The sequence below is a fragment of the Hemiscyllium ocellatum genome, chromosome 3, assembly GCF_020745735.1.
Source record: "Hemiscyllium ocellatum isolate sHemOce1 chromosome 3, sHemOce1.pat.X.cur, whole genome shotgun sequence".
Classification (NCBI taxonomy): Eukaryota; Metazoa; Chordata; class Chondrichthyes; order Orectolobiformes; family Hemiscylliidae; genus Hemiscyllium; species Hemiscyllium ocellatum.
The window spans coordinates 67,769,149-67,788,837 of NC_083403.1; the positions used below are offsets into that span (position 1 = coordinate 67,769,149).

General features: G+C 38.1%; 1 protein-coding gene across 1 annotated transcript in view; it reads left to right on the forward strand.

The window, feature by feature from the left end:
* The first annotated feature begins 655 nt into the window (after positions 1-655).
* The window catches only part of lama4 (laminin, alpha 4), a 184,879-nt gene continuing 165,845 nt past the window's right edge, over positions 656-19,689 (forward strand). The window contains exons 1-2 of the mRNA XM_060850742.1: positions 656-1,219; positions 14,970-15,071. Of these exons, the coding sequence (XP_060706725.1) occupies positions 1,040-1,219; positions 14,970-15,071 (282 nt within the window). The 5' untranslated portion in view covers positions 656-1,039. The remainder of the gene's footprint in view (positions 1,220-14,969; positions 15,072-19,689) is intronic.

Below are 19,689 nucleotides of genomic sequence, written 5' to 3' on the forward strand. Positions count from 1 at the left end.
TAAACGCTGCCAGCCAGCGATGCCCACATCCCACAAATTCTGAACCTATGATTGTAAGTAACTTTGCACATTTAGAATTATTGGTTGCTTTCTATTAGAGTCCAGATTCAATGTTAACTTGTATATCAATTAGAGAACAGAAGACAGCCAGAAGGAAATGCTACAAATCTAGATAACTGACATTTAACTCAGATACTATCCAGGGGATTTTAATTGATGAAATTCTAACTCTTAGGAAAATAAGTAGTGAAGGGGTTTTCCTTGCAATATATATTTATATCTGTGTTGCAAAATTATGACCAAATTATTATAGTAAAACAGAATCTGGGGATGCTCAAACTTATATTACTGGAGGGATGTTATTTTCTTCTTTATATCATGCTGCGTACAGAAAGGTTCTTGTTCACCAGTTTCACAATATACTCTTTGTATTTGTGGAAAATTCTTCCTTTCTGCTGATTTATTCATTCATTAAATTTCAAATTCCTATTTTACATAAATCCAGCAAGTCCCTCTATGGCATGACCTGAAGAAATTTGGAAGACGTACAGGCAGGAAGCTGTTGTGGACTATTTGCAAAAATCTTAGCGGTGAGTTTGGGCAGCAAACTATGAGGCAGAGCCTGCTGATCTGGAGCTGAGGGAGAGCTGGACCTGTAAAGGAATCCAGGGCTGAATATAGCCTCAATCTGTATCCTGGTGAAATCGAGATAAGGTGAATGAGAACTGCTAAATTTTCCTGCAATTCAAATCTCTTTTCGATTGAGTTTGTTCCAAACAGTGTCCAGCTGTACTTTGTTTAAGAGGAGCCTCTGGGGTGGAGGAAAAAAGCGGAGCAGAAGCTGGGAAAGGAAGTGAAAGCATTTTTTTTAGGGCTGTCGTTAGACTACTTAAAGTGACACATCTGGCAACTGAAGGCGGTGAGGGGGGAACGGGGGGAAATAAAAAACAACTGAAGTTTCAAAGCCGGAGGAGCAAGCAGATTCGAGAAAAAGACTGACAACAACGTGAAGAAAAGACTGTGTCAGGAGAGGGTGGAAATGGCTTGGATTTCACCCTGGCTGTGTACTTTCTCCCTAACCGCCCTGGGATTGTTTTATCCAGCTACTGGCTCTGGGGAAAGCAGCGGTCTATCCATCAGCGCAGAAGATAATATCATGGGGAAATCTACCAACCTTGAAGCCATTCATCCAAGGGGAAGACAGAACTTGTACAGTGAGGTAACCAATAGAATTTATATAAAGAGCTTTTTTAATGTCAATGCTGTGTTCAGATGAAGATGGTAACTTTTAAAAATACTGTAAGAAATGTGTTTGCACATTTTTAATCAGGTAATTCGGAAAAGAACATAATTTAGAAATGTGGAAAATTGTATTTAAGGTGTTAGTTGCTTAGCATACTCTAGGTTAAACGCAGAGTAGTTATTTTATACTTTTCTGCTATTGTTCTCATTTTCTCTCTCTCTTTTGTATCAGTAAAAGGAAACTGTTACTGACCTTTCCACTACGTATGCTCTATATTTCATCTGTCCCAGGGCCACATTCTCATCTATTTATCAAATCATGTCAGTTTTGTCAGCAAGATTTAAATGGGAATACATTAGGCCTGTCTGGTTCAGCGAAGATGCAGGTTGTAGATGAAGGGAACTGAGTTAAATCACCCAGTTTAATGTGACCATGAATCAATCAGTGAATAATAATAACTGAATCGTAACTGGATGTAGGTATACTAAAAGCAGGAAGTTAAAATCAATACCTGGAAATGCAAGAAATGAATGAGACAGATAAGGGGAAAGGGACTGAAGAGAAGCATATGGAGAAGGGGAGGAGATGAAGTGCCGTCAATCACGCAGACAGGGAAAGAATAAGTAATTACAGTGGATATCAAATATAAATCAAAGCTGAAATACAAAGCCATGGTAGTCTTTGGGCCAACATAAACTTTTGAAGATGGAAAAAATGACAGAGCATTTTCATGGGGGAGCAAATGCCGGAAGTGTTTATCTTGAGGTCTGTTTCTCTTTCCAAATCAAAGGCATATGTGCCTGTATTCTGCTGATTCCTATAAGGGAAAAATAGTAATTTCCAAGACAACATAGGAGTAATTAAAAATAAGTGTGGGATGAAAATTGTTGAAAAGACCAACATCATGAATTCTTCTATTTGTATTTGCTCCTGAATGCAGATGCAGACATTTGCGAAGTGGGGTGGCAGTGAAGGGAAATGATGATCAGCAGGAGGTGCAATAAAAGCTGCCCAGTCAGATGGGAGTTTCTCACTAGGCTGGAGAAAAAAACATATCACTGTTTCTTGTGAGAAAATGAATAGTAATCTGTCTGAGCTATGGACATCTGTGGAATGTGCTACATACTTTTAGGGTCAGGAAAAAATGTTTTCAACATGACACAAAGACCACAGTCACTGAATTCAAACTTCAGAGTGTAGGCTTAGAGTCAGTCATAAATTGCTATACATTCCACTGAAGCAAGTGATCTTAATTCTTCAAATAGATCCCATGCCTGACAAGCAATTAGTTCAGCACAATCACAAGTATGACAATCCTCAAATGTAACAAGCAAGGAAATAAAAATGAGAACAAAACTTGTTGCAAAAGTTTGGTCTGAAATGAAAAACTCTGCTTTAAGTGTCAAAAACAGCCATGATGTAAATTTATCTGTTTCTCTTGTTTGCGTCTGGTACTAAAATTTTGTATGACATTTTTTGTGTAATTCACGTTGAAGAAGTGAAGTTAATATGTTTTCTGGTAACAGCAAGTCCATAACAAACAAACAGTACCCTTCCTTGAAGTACGTCAGTTGGAGACACAATCTGCAGCTAAAGGAATTGTGTATTTTAGTAATGTGTGTGGCCTTCCTTAGGGCTCAATTGATTTGAATGGGGTCAAGTTTTGTTTTAGTCTGCATATAATGGTGAGTTCCACACCTCCCACTTGGGCTGTGGCCCAGGCCCATCACTATAACCACACCTTTGAAAGTATTCTACCTCCCAGTAAGGTCCCTTTGAGTATCCACAAATGAAACATTGGTATTTTACTTTCAATATGGGAAAAAATAGCAAGTTTAGTTTGAATCCTTCTACACTTGCAGCCTTGTGGAAACCAAACTAGGCAAGAATGGATCTTATGATGACCTAGTTATTTATTGTAAAGGGAATTGATCATCTGAGGTATCTGGTTCAAAGTCACGATTGCAACATGATAACAGACTTGTGACCTAGAGTGGGATCGTCTGCTCCCAGAGACCGTGGACCCAGAGATTCATGGATAACTTAATCAGCCAGAGTGGTAAATCCACCAACACCTTGCCAACTTCCCACCTGCATCTGAATTGTATTCTGAGTGAGATGGTTGGGATGCTGGTATAATTACAAAGGTCGACCATGACTGGAGTGATTCTTGTCCAATCCCATTGTGGGAAAATTCAGCCCAGATAATAGACAGCAGTCACTTGCCTCTATACCTGGCTGTTCATGAACATTTCAAACTGACTTTAACATTTACATTATTAGCTTTGCTTGGTTTTACCTCCACAAGAAAGATAAATAGTGTGAGTAAATAGAAGAAAAGTTTTTTTTGTCTATTTGGTAAAAGTTCTTTGGCAAGAAGCAGTAATGAGTGAAGTTTGGATAAGTGCAAATCTGAATGACTATTGATTGAATTCTGTTTGATGTTACAGTTGTCAGAATTCCACACACCTTTCACTTTTCTAGTTGACTGCTGACAGTTCATGGGCACATTGGTGAAGTTAATAGGAATGCAATGCTAAAGAAGTATATTGGGTTAAGAAATAACTAAGCCAATATTAACATAGCTAAATTAATAAAATATAACTAAACCAGTTTGTTGCTTCATCTATGTGGAATAAATTCCAGATTTCTTTGATGATGGATTATAATTTTAAGAATAAACACATGAGGTGTAAGATTTATTTATTTCCCGAGATAATTCTGCCTTGTTAATACAAGGCTTTTTCCTAAGGTGTTATCAGTGGTCAAAAGATAGAAAGTCTGTTTCAAAAATTGCTTCTAAACCAGATGTGTCACTGCTCACTGTCAATGGGACCAGTGAGAAGGACAGGAATATCTTGCTCAAGTGATTAATACTAGCGAATGAATCATTACATACCAAATACCATCAATTGCACCACTAGCCTCTCACATTGCTCCACATATGCCACATCCTTTTCAGACATTTACCATCGAGATAATTCATATGCTTCTTCTTAGCACTGATAGAAGCCTCTCACTCGCACCTCAAATCTTGCACACAATGAAGCTAAATCACCCAAACATAGTGCATTCACTCATTGAATGCGTTCCTCTCTTTTGCAAAGCAAGCTGGCCCAGAACAGATAACAGCAGCTGCAAACCAATGCACCTTTTCACATTTCATTATCATCTTGCAATCTGTTATGATATAAGCTGCAGATGGTGGAAATAGGCACCACATGGTTCCTGCTGCCCCAGCCATTCATCTTTTACTCTAAATCTCTCTTCTACGTTTATGCTACCGAAGAACCACCTGCCAGCAATTGAAAGCTGAAAGGGACAACAAACTAAGGATGGCAAAACACAAAAAGGTGACCTGACCCTCACAGCAACAGACATAGCATGGTTTCAGATCATAATGCAGAAGTAGGATCTGCCTGTGGCACATTGCCAAGTGTGAGGGGGCTGCAGTCTGGCCAGTGAGGAAAGGATGGGATTGATGCCAGCTTCTCAATGGATGAGGTCATACATGAGTTCTTCTACATGGGATTTAGACTGGACTTTAATGGGATGACAGTTAGAGAATGGCTGGTGGACATGCTCGTTAACTGGCCTGCCAAGGAAGCAGCTGTCATTGCCCAGGAGCATGGGGGAATTTCGGCTCCCATTTGACACAATGATTCATTATAGATCTTATAATTGATGCTCTCCAGTGGGAAAGCAGTGACCAACTCCATAAGAGTACATGCAGAAACTATTTCTAATTCAGCATCTGACAGTCCATGTTCCCGCGACCTTTGTACCACAAACAGGAGCCACCTGAGTTGGAAGTGGAAGCTCACGCTGAAGTGATGAAATCTCTCTTTAGTGTCATGCAGACTCAAACTGCTGCCATCTTAGTTGTGAATACCACTCCAGCCTATAACCAGGATTCCTGAGGCACCAGCTGGTTGAGTGAAATTGGCACCATGGACTGTGGAATTAATGTTAACACTCAGGATATTAGCTTTAATGCTCCCACTCTTGCCACATCAATAATCAGCCTTCCAGCCCAGTCTGCTGTCATTAATGTCAATGTTGTGTACCCCGTTACAAGAACTTCAAGATCCAGAGCTGGCCTCAGTCATCCTGGAAGGTCACCTACCCGTGGGAAGTCTGTAGGCTTTTACTAACCATATTGCAGCTGTTGTGCTAATGCTTTAAATGAAACTAAGTCAGACAAAGTTACCCATATGGCATCGTTATGGGAGTGTGCATAAATGATTGGCACACTCATTGGATTTCTCATGTTTTTTAGATAATGAAGTTATAGAACGGTTATTTTGCAATGATGTTTATTTCAGGATTGTCAGATAAAAGGCAGTGTGTTGGTGAATAACAGAGAGTTAGGAAGGTGGGGAACAGTTGAGCCTTGGGAATATGGGATTTTATTTGGGGTAGCTGGATTGTTATAGTGGTCTCAATGACAGAGTGTGTATTGATACTAGAATCTATTATAAAGGATGTGACTGGTGAATATTTGAAAATAATTGTCTGATTGGACAGAGCCAACATGAGGTGGAAATAATATTTGCAAACTGAATAGAACTTTTTGAAGATGTTACCAACAGTAAATGAGAAGTAGTGTATTATAGATTTTCAGAAGGCTTCTGATAAAGTTTCACACAAGAGGTTATTAAATAAAACAGGTAATTTGCCGTAGTCCCAGAGAATCATTGTCTCAATAAAGAGAGATGAGTAATGGAGAGTTTAACCTGGGGGCCATGTGCCTCGGGCAGGGGTGAGATTGGGAAGGTAGGACCTTCACAGTGACATCAGCTGGAGTGGGAATTGAACCCGCACTGCTGGCATAACCAGCTGTCCAACCAACTGTGCTAACCAAATCTTGCTAATCAAAATCAAAGTGCATGTGATTGGCTAATATACTAGCAAAGATTGAGGATTGGTTAATAGGCAGAAAGCTGAGAATGGGAATAAATAGGTTCATTCTCGGGTTGAAAGCATATGACTAGTCAGTTACTGTAAAGATCAGTGCTTGGGTCCCAGCTGTTCACAATTTAGAAGAATGATTTGGATGTGAATGCCAACTGTAAAATTTCCAAGTTTGCAGATGATGCAAAGCTTGCGGGAGAATACGTGCTGTGAAGAGGGTGCAAAGAGGCTTCAGTGGAATTTAGACAGACTGTGAGTGGGCCAAAGTATGGTGGCTGGAATATAATGGGGACAGTTGTGAGGCTGTTTACTTTGGTAGAAAGAACAAGTGTTCAGAGTATTCCTTAAATGTTGAGAGATTGAACGTATCCCAAAGGAACTTAGGCATCCTTGTTCAAAAGTCACTGAAAGCCAGCATGCCGGTGCAGCAAGCAAATTGGAAGGCAAATGGTATGTTAGCATTTATTGCAAGAAAATTTGAGAACAGGAGAAAGTAATACTGCTTCAAATATATAGTATACTGTTGAGACTGCACCTGGAATATGCTGTGCAGTGCTAGTCCCCATATACTTCCCTCATAAGGAATCTAGCAAAGGTTAATCAAACTAATTGCAGGGATAATAGGACTGTCCTATGAAGAGAGATGGAGGAGACTGGGCTTGTATTCTCTGGAGTTTAAAGAATGAGAAATGATCTCATAGAAGTTTATAAAATTCTTAAAGAGATAGACAAGGTTGATGTAGAAAGGATGTTATCCCTGGCTGTGAAGTCTAGAACCAAAGAACACAGTCTCAGAATAAAAAGGCAAGCCAAGGACGACTGAGATGGGGAGGAACTTCACTCAGAGTATGGTAAATATTTTGACCCAGAGGATATGGAAGCTCTGTTTTTAGTTACATTCATGATGAAAATTATAATATTTGTAGTTACTTGTTTCCACAAGGCATAATAGAATAGTGTGAGATTATGACTTTGAGTTAGTGATCACCTATGGTTGAGTAAGCTCACTCTTGTTCCAGTATTCCTGTGATGATATGCCTCCTCTGTATGCTTCCAGTCCAAACACACAACACACTGGCTACCAATTTCAACAAGATGGCAATTGGCACCAGCTATGCTGGAATTCATTAGGTCTACAGCAAATGCTACTTTTCAGTAATGCCAGCACCTCCGAGTAGACATTTTCGGACTGAGGGATCTGATTGCAGTATACATGAATTTCATCTGTCTAATGCCACTCAATAAAAAGGACACTATTCAAAAGGGCCACAACACACTACAGTACACCAGAACTGCGAAAAGAGGAAGAGGAACATCTATACAAGGTATTCGCCAAAAACGGATACCCACGCAACTTTATCACCAGATGCCTAAGAGATAGACCGAGGAACGAGGACATGCCACAACCAAAAGGACTAGCCACACTACCATACATCAGGAGCGTCTCAGAACTGACAGCCAGACTACTGCGACCCTTAGGACTCATAACAGCACACAAGCCAACATCCACGCTCAGACAACTCACTAGAACAAAGGACCCAATACCCAGCATGAGCCAAACTAACGTAGTTTACAAAATACCATGCAAGGACTGCACAAAACACTATATAGGACAAACAGGAAGACAGCTAACAATCCGCATCCATGAACATCAGCTAGCCACAAAACGACACGACCAGCTATCTCTAGTAGCCATACACAGACAACCAGCAACATGAATTTGACTGGGAAAACACCACTATCATAGGACAAGCCAGACAGAGAACAGCCAGAGAATTCCTAGAAGCATGGCATTCATCCACAAACTCCATTAACAGACACATTGACCTGGACACCATATACAAACCACTACAGCTGAAACTGACACCTGGAAGCGGCAAGAACAAACCAATATAAATACCGGAAGAAACATCAAAGCAGCGCTTCACACGAGGCTCCAACAGCACTGATGATGTTCCCTAGCCAGGGAACGAAACGTTTGCAGCAAAAACTTCCAGCTCTGCAAGCAGAACCACAACAACGGATACCCGAGCTACAAATCTTCAATCAGATTTTAAACAATAAAAAGGTATTGAGCACTATGAACAGACTGACCAAACAGTTGAAATATTTAATTCTTTGCCAATGAAAGCACAGGTAAATAAATCTACAATCAAAATCACAACAGTGTTGGTGTTTTTTAAATAGTAAGCAAGAAAGGTTGGTTCTTAGTGAACTGCCAGCCCATCCACTTACCAATGTCTGATACCTCAATTAGGCCCTTTCATGTCTCAATTTATTGATTAATTTATGCCTAGACTCCCCGATTTGTCAATCCTGGATAATCCATTTGGTTAATTGGCTCCCCTTTTTTATTCACCCACCCCCTTCCTTGGTTGCAACAAGATTAATTTAAAAATGGAACATTCCCCTTGTGGATAAACTTCCTCCCATAACTAAAGGAGCATGTGTTTTAAAAGGAACTAAATTAACCAAACTTTCTTGAGTTAACAAACAATGAGATGGCTACTAATTGGCCATTAAGGTTTTTAATAGTTTCAATAGTGTGCAAAAGCTGCCTGACAACTTCTGTCTCCCATATTGGGATGGGATGAGGTCAGTTGTGAATGGGAAAGAGGTGGGCAGATCACACATCTTTTAAACAAACTTCCCCATCTACCCCCATCTTCAAACACACTACTGGGAGAATGACCTATCATATAAAAAAGACAGAACAGCTGCTTTTCTTGCACTGACATCACTTTATAGTGAGGGTAACTCAAATATTTTACTTTAGATAAACTTGAAAATTTGTGACTAATTTACATTACTGTCCCTTGCTATTTATTTTTAACTTTGTTTTCATAAATCCAATTCGTTAATTGAATTTTGAGTGTAATCATCACTATAGAAACAGTTAAAAATTATGACTAAATTCTTTTTCATTTCATTACCTTGGAAAATCACTAAATCTTTGTTAATTTTCTCATCTAGTTATTGAAATCTAATTTCACAATTTTTTTGGAAAATGCATAAAGGCAAATGGGAATGTTGACAAAATGTGCAGGTTTTCCTTTTGAGTCACTGAAACTAAAAGCTAATTACTCAAAGTTTCTCAACAGTAATTATTACTTGAGGGAGAGAATACAGAACTTATGCACTTCAATAGTATTTGTAAGCCTGACTGCTGTTAAATGTGAATGTTTTTGTTGGTAAGACTGGCCATCATTTATCGACATCGCCTTCTCAACATGGACATGTTTTAAAAAAAATCAGGGTGTTCACGGAATAGTTCTCTCACCATCATCGTATTGGGATAGGCCACAAGCCAAAACTTGATGTAGCCAAATTTAATGGAATTTTAATGGAAACTGTGGCAAGTTGTTGAAATCCACCCGAGAGACAATTTGCTAATTAATTCCATGGAAGAATTTCTGGGTGACTGGGTAATGGTATCTTTTAATCCATCCCAGTTGCTGCTTTTTAGCAGCTGTGTATTTGCTGCCACCCTTACATATCTCAGTGGCTTATCAATTCTGAAGATAAGAACAGAGAAACATCAAGTTATTTCCAGTTTTTTTTGTTTTATCTTGTTCATTTGTTTTATTTCCTACAGATATCCATATTATTATGTACGGTTAAAAACTATTCTATCCCTCAAAGCCAATATTCAAAGTATTTAGCAGTCATAACTGTCCACAAGTTACCATGGCTCTATTAAAGCCTAAAATAAGTATTTCACACAGCTCTGAGTTGCACTAAAAATAACTCATTAAATGAATTCATAGCAAGCAGACATTGCTGAGCTAACTTCATTAACACCTCCTTAACACAGTGGAAGGGAGAGGAGAATGGAACAAAATGCACAGTTCTTACAATATGCTACACTCTGTTTCTATTAAAAAAGACAAGATATGCATTAAAGTAAAATAATGTATTCGCATATTTTCCCAAAATACTGTAAAACTAACCAATGCCCCCAACAACAGAACATCTAAAAGGTTGGATTGCATATTTGCTTTTGTTAGTTTATAACTAAAACATGTGACCAGTATTTCCAGAGTAATTAACATGTGAAAAAAAGTCATTTTCCTTAAGTCCAATATTTATTTTCCAAAAACATCATTACTTGACAAGAAATAATGAAAAGAAAAATATTTTCTTCTTTCTTCCTATCTATTCTGAGGTTGAGGGATTTGACTGAGACAAAGTGGGGGATCCACCAAGGACATGCAGGTCCTTGGACTCCTCCATCGCCAGACCATAGCAACACGACGGCTGGAGGAAGAGTGCCTCATCTTCCGCCTAGGAACCCTCCAACCACAAGAGATGAACTCAGATTTCTCCAGTTTCCTAATTTCCCCTCCCCCCCCCCCTCCTTGTCTCAGTCTCAACCCTCGAACTCAGCACCACCTTCCTAACCTGCAATCTTCTTCCTGATCTCTCCGCCCCCACCCCCACTCCGGCCTATCACCCTCACCTTAACCTCCTTCCACCTATCACATTTCCAACGCCCCTCCCCCAAGTCCCTCCTCCCTACCTTTTATCTTAGCCTGCTGGACACACTTTCCTCATTCCTGAAGAAGGGCTCATGCCCGAAACTTCGATTCTCCTGCTCCTTGGATGCTGCCTGACATGCTGCGCTTTTCCAGCAACACATTTTCAGCTGCCTTAACTACCAACTCCATTTAATGGTTAGGCCTGTTACATTTGCCTTAATTAAGGTCCCTGACACACCTTTGTTATACTCGTGAATTTCTGCAATACTTACATGCTTTCAATTTTGAATATCTCAAATTTTTGCTTGTTTCTTAACTACCTGCATTTTCTTTCTGACTTTAAGTGTAGACTGTAGGGGGCATTTAGACATTAGGAGGATTTTTCATGTTCTGTGACACTGATGAAATCTTTTCAATTTTTACTAAATATGTGAATGTAGTTGTTCTATTTCCAGTAACTTATAATCACCTTCTTTTCTTTATCACCTTGACGGTCTTTCACAATCTTTTGACCAGCACTGAACTCTCTAAAACCATTCCTGATGTATCATGACTCATCTTCACTTTGTCTTCTTTTTCTCCAACTTTTCTATTAATGTTAGACTTAAGCAAATTTAAGCTCACCCTAAAAGAGTGTTTAAACATAAAGTCATGAGCTGAGAAATCTGGTGTAAAGGATAGTGTTATTTTGTAAGAGATCAGTAAATTGCTTGGCCAGTGTGAAAGTGAAACAAGGAAATTACTGAGTAGTTTGCCATTTAGAAAGTACTTCAGCAAAGACATCTTCACAAAAGATAGTTCTTTCTACAGTGCCACATGATGCTATTAGAGTGTGTTTGTCTCCATTCCTATATAGAAATAATTCAAAATTTTGTAAAATGCAATTACACAATTATCTGTTATCAACACATTTAAAAATTACCTTAATACAATGTCAGTAGTTTTATAACATCTGGTAAGTATCAACATTTATTGACTTCCAATAGTTATAGACCAACACGTGGTACTGTTTCCAGTTCACTTTGGCATGTACTCATTTCTATGGTTTCTTGTGTTCTTGTAATGCAAGGAAATCTGGTTGCAGATTTTCTCATTCTGAGACACAAGATGTAACTTTTTACCACAAGTTACGACTATAACTATGACTGTGGACACAGTTTGTCAGATGAACCATTTACAGAGTATGACAATCTTGTGCTCTGAAATTTATCAATTAAAATTTAGAACAATAAAGCATAAACATAGTAAGACATTTATAGAATTTCCATGTGTGAAGAAAAATGCTGTGGGATCAGTGCTTTGGATCAATAAATGCAAATTTAAAAATTGAAAATGTAAGGGAAATATGATCATGGAAGAATTCCGATATAGCAAAGATTACAAAAAAAATATTTAGATGAGTGTCGAATACCAAAGCTTAGTGATGTAGCAGTTCTGACAGATAACTATAATATCTTGCACAGACAGTTATAGATGCGTGGTGGTCATATGGAGATCTGTAAGGAAATTGAAGGAATAGAAAATCTGCAGATCATGGACTACTTTTAGAGAACAGACAGAAGGACACCAAAGTAAAAGGAAGAAAAGCTGGAAGGAATAAGTAAGAGAAAGAAGTTTGCATGTTGTAATTGTAACAAACTGAACGTGCCAAAACCAATTCTTGGAAGTTAAATGGGAGACTGATTGCAGTAAATGGAATGCCTAAAGAAGCTTCAGAAAAGGGCATATCAGGAAAGAAAAAAGGTATTGGAACTGTAATGGTAGTGCAGAGAGAACAAGTTTCCTTAGAGTCCACTAAAAAGGGAAAGATGGCTGAGGACAATTATGATCTTTTTGTAATAGTAACAATGTGAATGACACCACTGGAGGTTCTGGGTATTTCCTTACATTTTGAAGTATTTCCTTGCAGATCTCCATATGACCATTACATCATCTGTAACAAAGGAATTTATTTTAATTTGAGATGTGACCTAACAGGGTCAAATAACTTTGGCCTCATCAAGGCAGATTGAACAACCAGTGAAGGTGAAAAGAACTGAAATGATACAGGAAGAATATCCTAGATTGTTTCATGACTATGTTGTGACAAAATCTCAGACCCATAGAATTAGACAAGAAGAGAATGAGTCTATGCAACAGAGATTTACTTTGGAATTTCAGGTATTGAATATAATTTTCAAAAAATTAACCATAAAGGAAGAAGTCAAAAAGAAAGAGGCTGATATGTTTAGCCCACCTGCTTAAATGGAAATGCAACAAATTAATTTACAATTGAAAGAGATATCAGAACTGCCTACTCAAATAATATGCAGTTCATCTCTTTTGGATGAGTGCAGATATTTAATAATTGTACAAATATTTTAAAACCTTTGCATGTAAACTTAGAAACTAAAGCAATCTCTGTAATAATATAAGTGGTTAAAATATACAACACAAGAAATCAATCAATTATTTTCTCTGGTTTACTGCCTGGCATCAAGGCAGGTTGAAAGGCTGGCTAACCTTTGAGCCAGGAAGCCGATTACATCAGAGTCCAGCCAGAGACCTAGGGGGGAAAGTTAGATTGTATAAATTCATGAGGAGAGTGATTGGAAAGACCAGGGAGAGATCAGAGGTCAGGATTGTGGAACTGATCGTGTGTATGTTGGTGTTGAATATCAAGTAAATGAATGGGTTGGAGAGAGATTGGAAATCAGAGATGTTCATGAGTTATGTGAGATGGATTTGGAGAGATCAGAGATGCAGGGGATCAAAAGCCCAGGGCCAATCTTTGGTCAGAAATACAGCAGTGGTGTAAGACAATTGCTGGGAAGAGTTTGTGAGGGAGGCTAGGAGAAAAACTGCAACTTCTGGTGCTCAATGAGCTGGCAAGATTCTTAATGGTTAGATGTAGCCCTTCCTGCTTCCCCCAGGTAATCTGAGCCCTAAACTCCAGCCCACGGGCATTAAAAATAAAACTCCTACCAACTGAAGCATGCAGAGTCATTCAAATAATTTACTTGGTCTGGACAGCAGAGATATATTTTTGAGCCTTTGAGTGATAATGTTGTTGATTAGGCCAGCATTTGTTGCTCAAACTTAATTGTCCTTGAAGGTACTTTGAACTACCACAATCTATGTACTGTATATGAACTGACAGTACTATTACAGAGGGAGTAGTAGAGTTTTACCCAGTAACAGTGAAGGACCAATGATATACTTTGTAACAGGATGCTCTATGTCTTGGAGGAGAATTTGCAAGTGTTCTTATGTATCTGTCGTGCCTTGTTACAAAGTTTTAAATTTCAGCTTGACACCCACTACTCCCCAACAATTTTTACTCTCCAACCCATTGGGAAATATTAAAGTTAGTACCCATGATTGAACCAATACTTACTTTCAAATTTTATATAAGTGTTGAGAGTATTTTATTAAAACATGATTGTTGTCCTGTTTTCTGACACAAAGCAGAGGGCTAAGGAATATTTTTGCAACTCAATGTGTCTTTCGTGTTAAAAAAAATCTTTTGTCTGGCATACTATGCGTTACAGCACACAGGGTTTATAATATGTTATATCATATAGTTTGTTATTGAGAATATTTGACTGAATGCCTTAATTAGAGAATACGTTATTTGGTAGACCGAGAGATGAAGATCTAGCTGGTGAATTTCCTCAGGGTGCCTCTCACTTTCTTGCTTCAATGTCAGCGAAGATTCAGTAGAAACCCCATTTGAGCTGGTAATTGTGTTTAAAACAACACTTCACTGAAGGAATGATGACAGGGCCTGTATTTCAGGGAAGTCATAGGAAACTGTGATTCCTTCTTAAAGTGAGGTAAAACTAATTCATTAGTTGAAATTTAATACACCTTGGATGAGATTTTAACTCATTCAAAAACAAGTCCTTGCTCAGACTTGAAATCAGGCCAATTGTATTTCTGATGTTACACTAGAATATTGGTTCTTGATTGTCTTTGAAGTATATATATTTCAAGTTTAAGATAATTATTTAGTTTGACAAGTTATACATGAGGACTTTTTAATCTGTGGATTATCGATTATATATTGTTTTGTTTAATAGAAATTATTCATTCATAGAAATATTAGTGTGAAATGCACAAAGACAATCACTCTGCCTATATTTCCTTATGTCTCGTGAAGCAATATAATGTAAATACATTATTGTCACAACTTAAATGTTCAACTTTATACTGAAAAGATACATTCAGAAAGTACAAATAGTAATAATGTTTTAAAATATTTTAGTTATTTCTGGGCCAGTTTTTTTAAAACAAACCATTATTTGATAATCCTATTCAGTTTAGTTTGATAATGTTCTGCTGCTGTTTTTCAGAACTGTGCCACGGGGTTCTATGGCACAACTGATGGAGCATGTTTACCTTGTAACTGCCATGGACATTCGGAGCAGTGCCTTGATGATTCTGGAATCTGCATTGTGAGTGGTTGCTACTTTTATGTCCTGAATATTATTGAGTTAGTTTTTAATCTTATGAACAATAACAAATTATGATTAGCTAGTTTCGAATGATTCCACTGAGTTTTACAAGTTACCATGTTCTCTTTCTGAATTACCTTTTTTTTTTATTCCTTATCTGGTACTTTTAATGACCTAGGCTCAGATGTTTTGCCAGCTGTTTCTTTTCAGTCTACACTTTGTTGTTACTACATGGCTTTACTTGCAAGGCAAAACCAAGCTGTGAATGATTGCAGACAACGTGGATTGCTCAGACATTGTTAAAGCAGGGCATTTTCTTTTGCCACATAGCCATGTTATGGAATTTTCAGTAAGCACTCTGACAGGTAGTAAAGTAAGATGTCATTTGTTTCAGATTTACTGCTTAAGTGGACTACTCTTGGTTCACATTCCCACATTAGTTGAATCCAAAATTATACCAGTCTGTCAAACTCAAAACATGGTTTGGAGTCATGAAGCAACTATTTAAAATCAGCAGTGCAAATAATGCTTTGGCTTGTGCTTAAGTGAGCATTGGCTGAAGAATTAGATCAATTTAAACATTAATGGTTCTCTATTAATTGTGAACCAATTCAATTGAGGCAGACTGTTTTGACTATTTTAGCCTGTTGCTGCTCTTTGCTGGGAAAGCAGTTACACTCTTATGCATGTCTGCTGCTTATTCAACCAAGCACTGCTCTCATCAAACAAGCAGGCTGTGTTTTACATGGCAAAGGCTGAAACTGTGAAGCTGTTTGTTTAAATCACCACACAATCATATGATAAATGTACAATCTTTGCATTTCCTGGAAATGCTTAGTCTTGAAGAATCTGATAAAGAGTCTAATTACTCTAAAAATGTAAGAGAAGAAACCAGATTACAAACTTGCAAGTATTCAACAAATGAACATGGATGATAAGTCCTTGTTCTAGATTGTCAGCAAAGCAATACTTGTAAATTGGAAGCCATGATGTGGGAGAGCCAGTGTTGGACTGGGATGGACAAAGTTAAAAATCACACAACACCAGGTTATAGTCCAGCATGTTTGTTTGGATGTACTAACTTTCGGAGACTGCTCCTTCACCAGGTAGACTATAACCTGGTGTTGTGTGATTAGTAAATTAGAAAACAGAAATATGCAGACGCTGTGAAACTTAAAGTGACTTCAACTATACGATGTATCTAAGATAGAAGCATTAGGAACAAGATACTGGAACTGAACGCATTAGAGGAACAACAATTCAGTTGGAATTTAAAAAGAACAATATCAGGCCAGACACCGAAAATAAAGTTTAGGGGTATAGGTTATATAAAAATATACAGAATTTGAAGAAAAGGGTTGGTGTATTCTATGGGAGGAAAATGATAACTCTGTAAGCTAGTGAGAAAATTGAAATATGAAGTGCATCAAGCTAATTCCAAGAGTATGCTGTACAGGCACAATAAGCTTAAAGAAGAAGGTTCCTCTAAATGAAAACACACAAGAATTCTAATCAAGATTTCAATAAACTGGGAAAACCAAAGTCGTTATAGTCATAGTTGCAAAATAAATGCATAAATACTTGCTTTGATATTCAATGCTTTGTTAGTTGAGAGAGGCAATGCTCATCTTAATGTGGCATTTATTAAGGTCTTGGGCAACATTTTGGAAATCTATTTACTTAGGTCAAACCACATCCTGAGCATTGAATCCAGTTCTGCTTAGGAAGAATTAAAAGACGTTTAAACAATGAACACAATGAGGTGATGGTGCTACTTCAAAAGACCAAGGATCTAGTTTATGAGGAAATACTACAGAAATCTGAGCATTGGAACTTACAGAACTCTACATTTTTCAAACTGTCGTGGACAGAATGTATATGCTTATTGACCATAATTGAAATGTTTTATATGAAATATGGTGTATTTTCATTTTGTATTCCAATTAATTAACACATATGTGATTTTTAAAGTAAAGCAAGATATTTATTCCCAAAAATGTACCCTAAAATAGTGGAGCATAACTTAATCAGACATATAGGCACACAGACAGATATTGGCACAGACACATCCATAGATAGGCACTGACACACAATGGTGTGCTTTTACAGTTTAAATTTAATTCAGTCTCTGTTTTATGATCTCTAGTCTCCCATGTTGCAAGTCTATGGTTTCTTGAAGAGAGTTGACATTTTTATGTTTAACTAATGAACATGTTGTACTGATTATAGTGAGGTTAGCAAGGTGGAGCTCATAGAATAAGAGTTCCCTGGTTGGTGTGGTTAATCTGGTCTAATCAGGGAGCCCTGGCTGACAGATAAAAGAGGAATGTCCCATTTGATGAGAAGGGCACTGCTTGTCATTGGCTACTCTCGTGTTTGCTTTCTTCCTGGTGGTGGAAAATAAATAAAGATTCATGCACTTGTTGTTCTTCACTTCGTCCTACACTTATACACACATGACATGTTGCTGGGGAAGATATAAGCACTACTACTCTTCGGCAGTAGTATGGGGGAAAATAAAGAAAAATAAAGAAAAAAAAGGAATATCAGATATTCTGAGAGCTGGCTCTGAAGGAGCTTGACCAGTGTCAAGGACTTTCCAAGTGTACATTGAGGGTGACTTGTTGATGGGATACCAGCCTCTGTGGAGTTACATCACCTATGTGACAACGTGTATATGTAGTTATGATGTTTCTGTAGTTGAATATTAAGTTCAGGTTAATACAGGTTAAGTACTTGTTAGCATGCAGCTAAGATTTGGAGTCTTGGAATGGTTCTTAGACTAGACTAGTTGATGACTGATAGTCCAGATGGATCTGCTGTGTTCCAGGGCAATAAAGGTTTAGCCCTTAAAGTCAGCTTTGATCACATGGTTGAGACTTCTGAATCTCATCCAGTCTGGTTTGAATGAGGGAAGCCATCACTATATCAGAAGTTGAAATTGGCCATGAAGTTTTATTCTTTATTGTCTTTAGGTGTTGGACAATTCTTTAACAATGTGAATTCCATCAACGATTGTGAAGCACTCTTGCCTATGTTCATTTTTGTTTTTGTAAATATATTTATTAGCAAATTTTTTAACTTTACAAACATATAAAATTATTGAAAAGTACAATCAATAACAAATATGAGTATAATAAAGAGGAAAGAAAACACAAATTACAACTACTGTCTACTAACTACTAACCTACCCTATAATATAAAACAAACCCTAACACCAATAACACCAAAGCAACACCAATAAATAAGTAAATAACTAATAGATCAAAAAAGAAAGAAAAGCAAAAAAAAAACAATACAAAATAGCTATGCTTGATGCAAAGCTCCCGCAAAGGTACGGGAGCATTGTATATATATCCATATTAATTCAGGAGACCCCCTCCAGGGCCTGGGGCTTGATAAACCTAACCATCCTGGTTAAACAAACGCTCTAATTAAGATAACTGATAAATCTATATTCTAGGAACTCAAGTAGGGCTGCCATGTCTTATAAAAATGGTCTGTTGTGTGGTGCACCATGTTTGTGAAAAAGTCCAAGGCAATGTGCTCTATAATTAATTTCTGCCATCCCAGCAGGCCCGGCGGGTTCTCAGACACCCAATTCATCAGAATATTCTTCCAAGCACAGTATGCAAGAATATTAAGTAGTTTCTTCCCATGCCCGTCCAAAGATGATAAATTCAGTAGACCTAAGAGGAGAGATATCGGGTCTACTTTGACTTCAGTCCTTAATATCCCCCCTATCTCTCTTGTCACAGTGCTCCAATAAACAGTGAGCATGTGGGATGTCCAGAGGTAATGGGTAAGAGTACCTACACTTATTTTACATTTGGAGCACACTGAAGATGCACCTTTTTTAAACTTCTGATGCCAGATGAGCCCTGTGCAGAATTTTTAACTGCGTAGTGCATATCCTATTACAGATTGAGGTCTTTTGAGTATTCTCCCATATGTTCTCCCATGTTTCAGAAGAGATCTCTACTCCCAGCTCTTGCTCCCAGACCTCACATAACTGGTTAATATCCTGCCAGGCTCTGCCATCCAGCAGGCAATAGAAGGTACTAACCAAAAGGGTGCTTGTGGAACGTAGCAACAACCTCTTTTAGGTTATAGGGCTTAGTGAGAAACGTAGTCTTCTGGATGAAATCCCTAACCTGAAAAAAACGGAAAAGATCTCTGTTGGGCAACCCGTATTTGCGGCTCAGTTGCTCAAAAGAGATCATAACATCCCCCTCAAACAAGTCTCTCAAACTAGAAACTCCTCTCACTACCCATAATTTGAACCATGAATCCATCATCCCTGGTCGGAACGCTGGCATGCCAACTATAGGCGTAAGTGGCAAAGTCTTGGATAAACAACCCTCACTCTGTCACATTACCCTCCATACCTTGACTGTACTAATAACAATGGGGTTCCGGTAGTGGTCAATAACTGTTCTCACCTTATCCATGAACATTAGGTTAATAAGAGGGCACTTTGCCTGGGAGGCCTCAATATCCAGCCATATTGAGTTTGGATCATTACCTACCCCTCAGTCACAGGCAAAGGACAGCAGGGAACTCAATTGATACTTTCTGATGTCTGGGAAATCAACACCTCTCCCTCCTTGAGGCAACT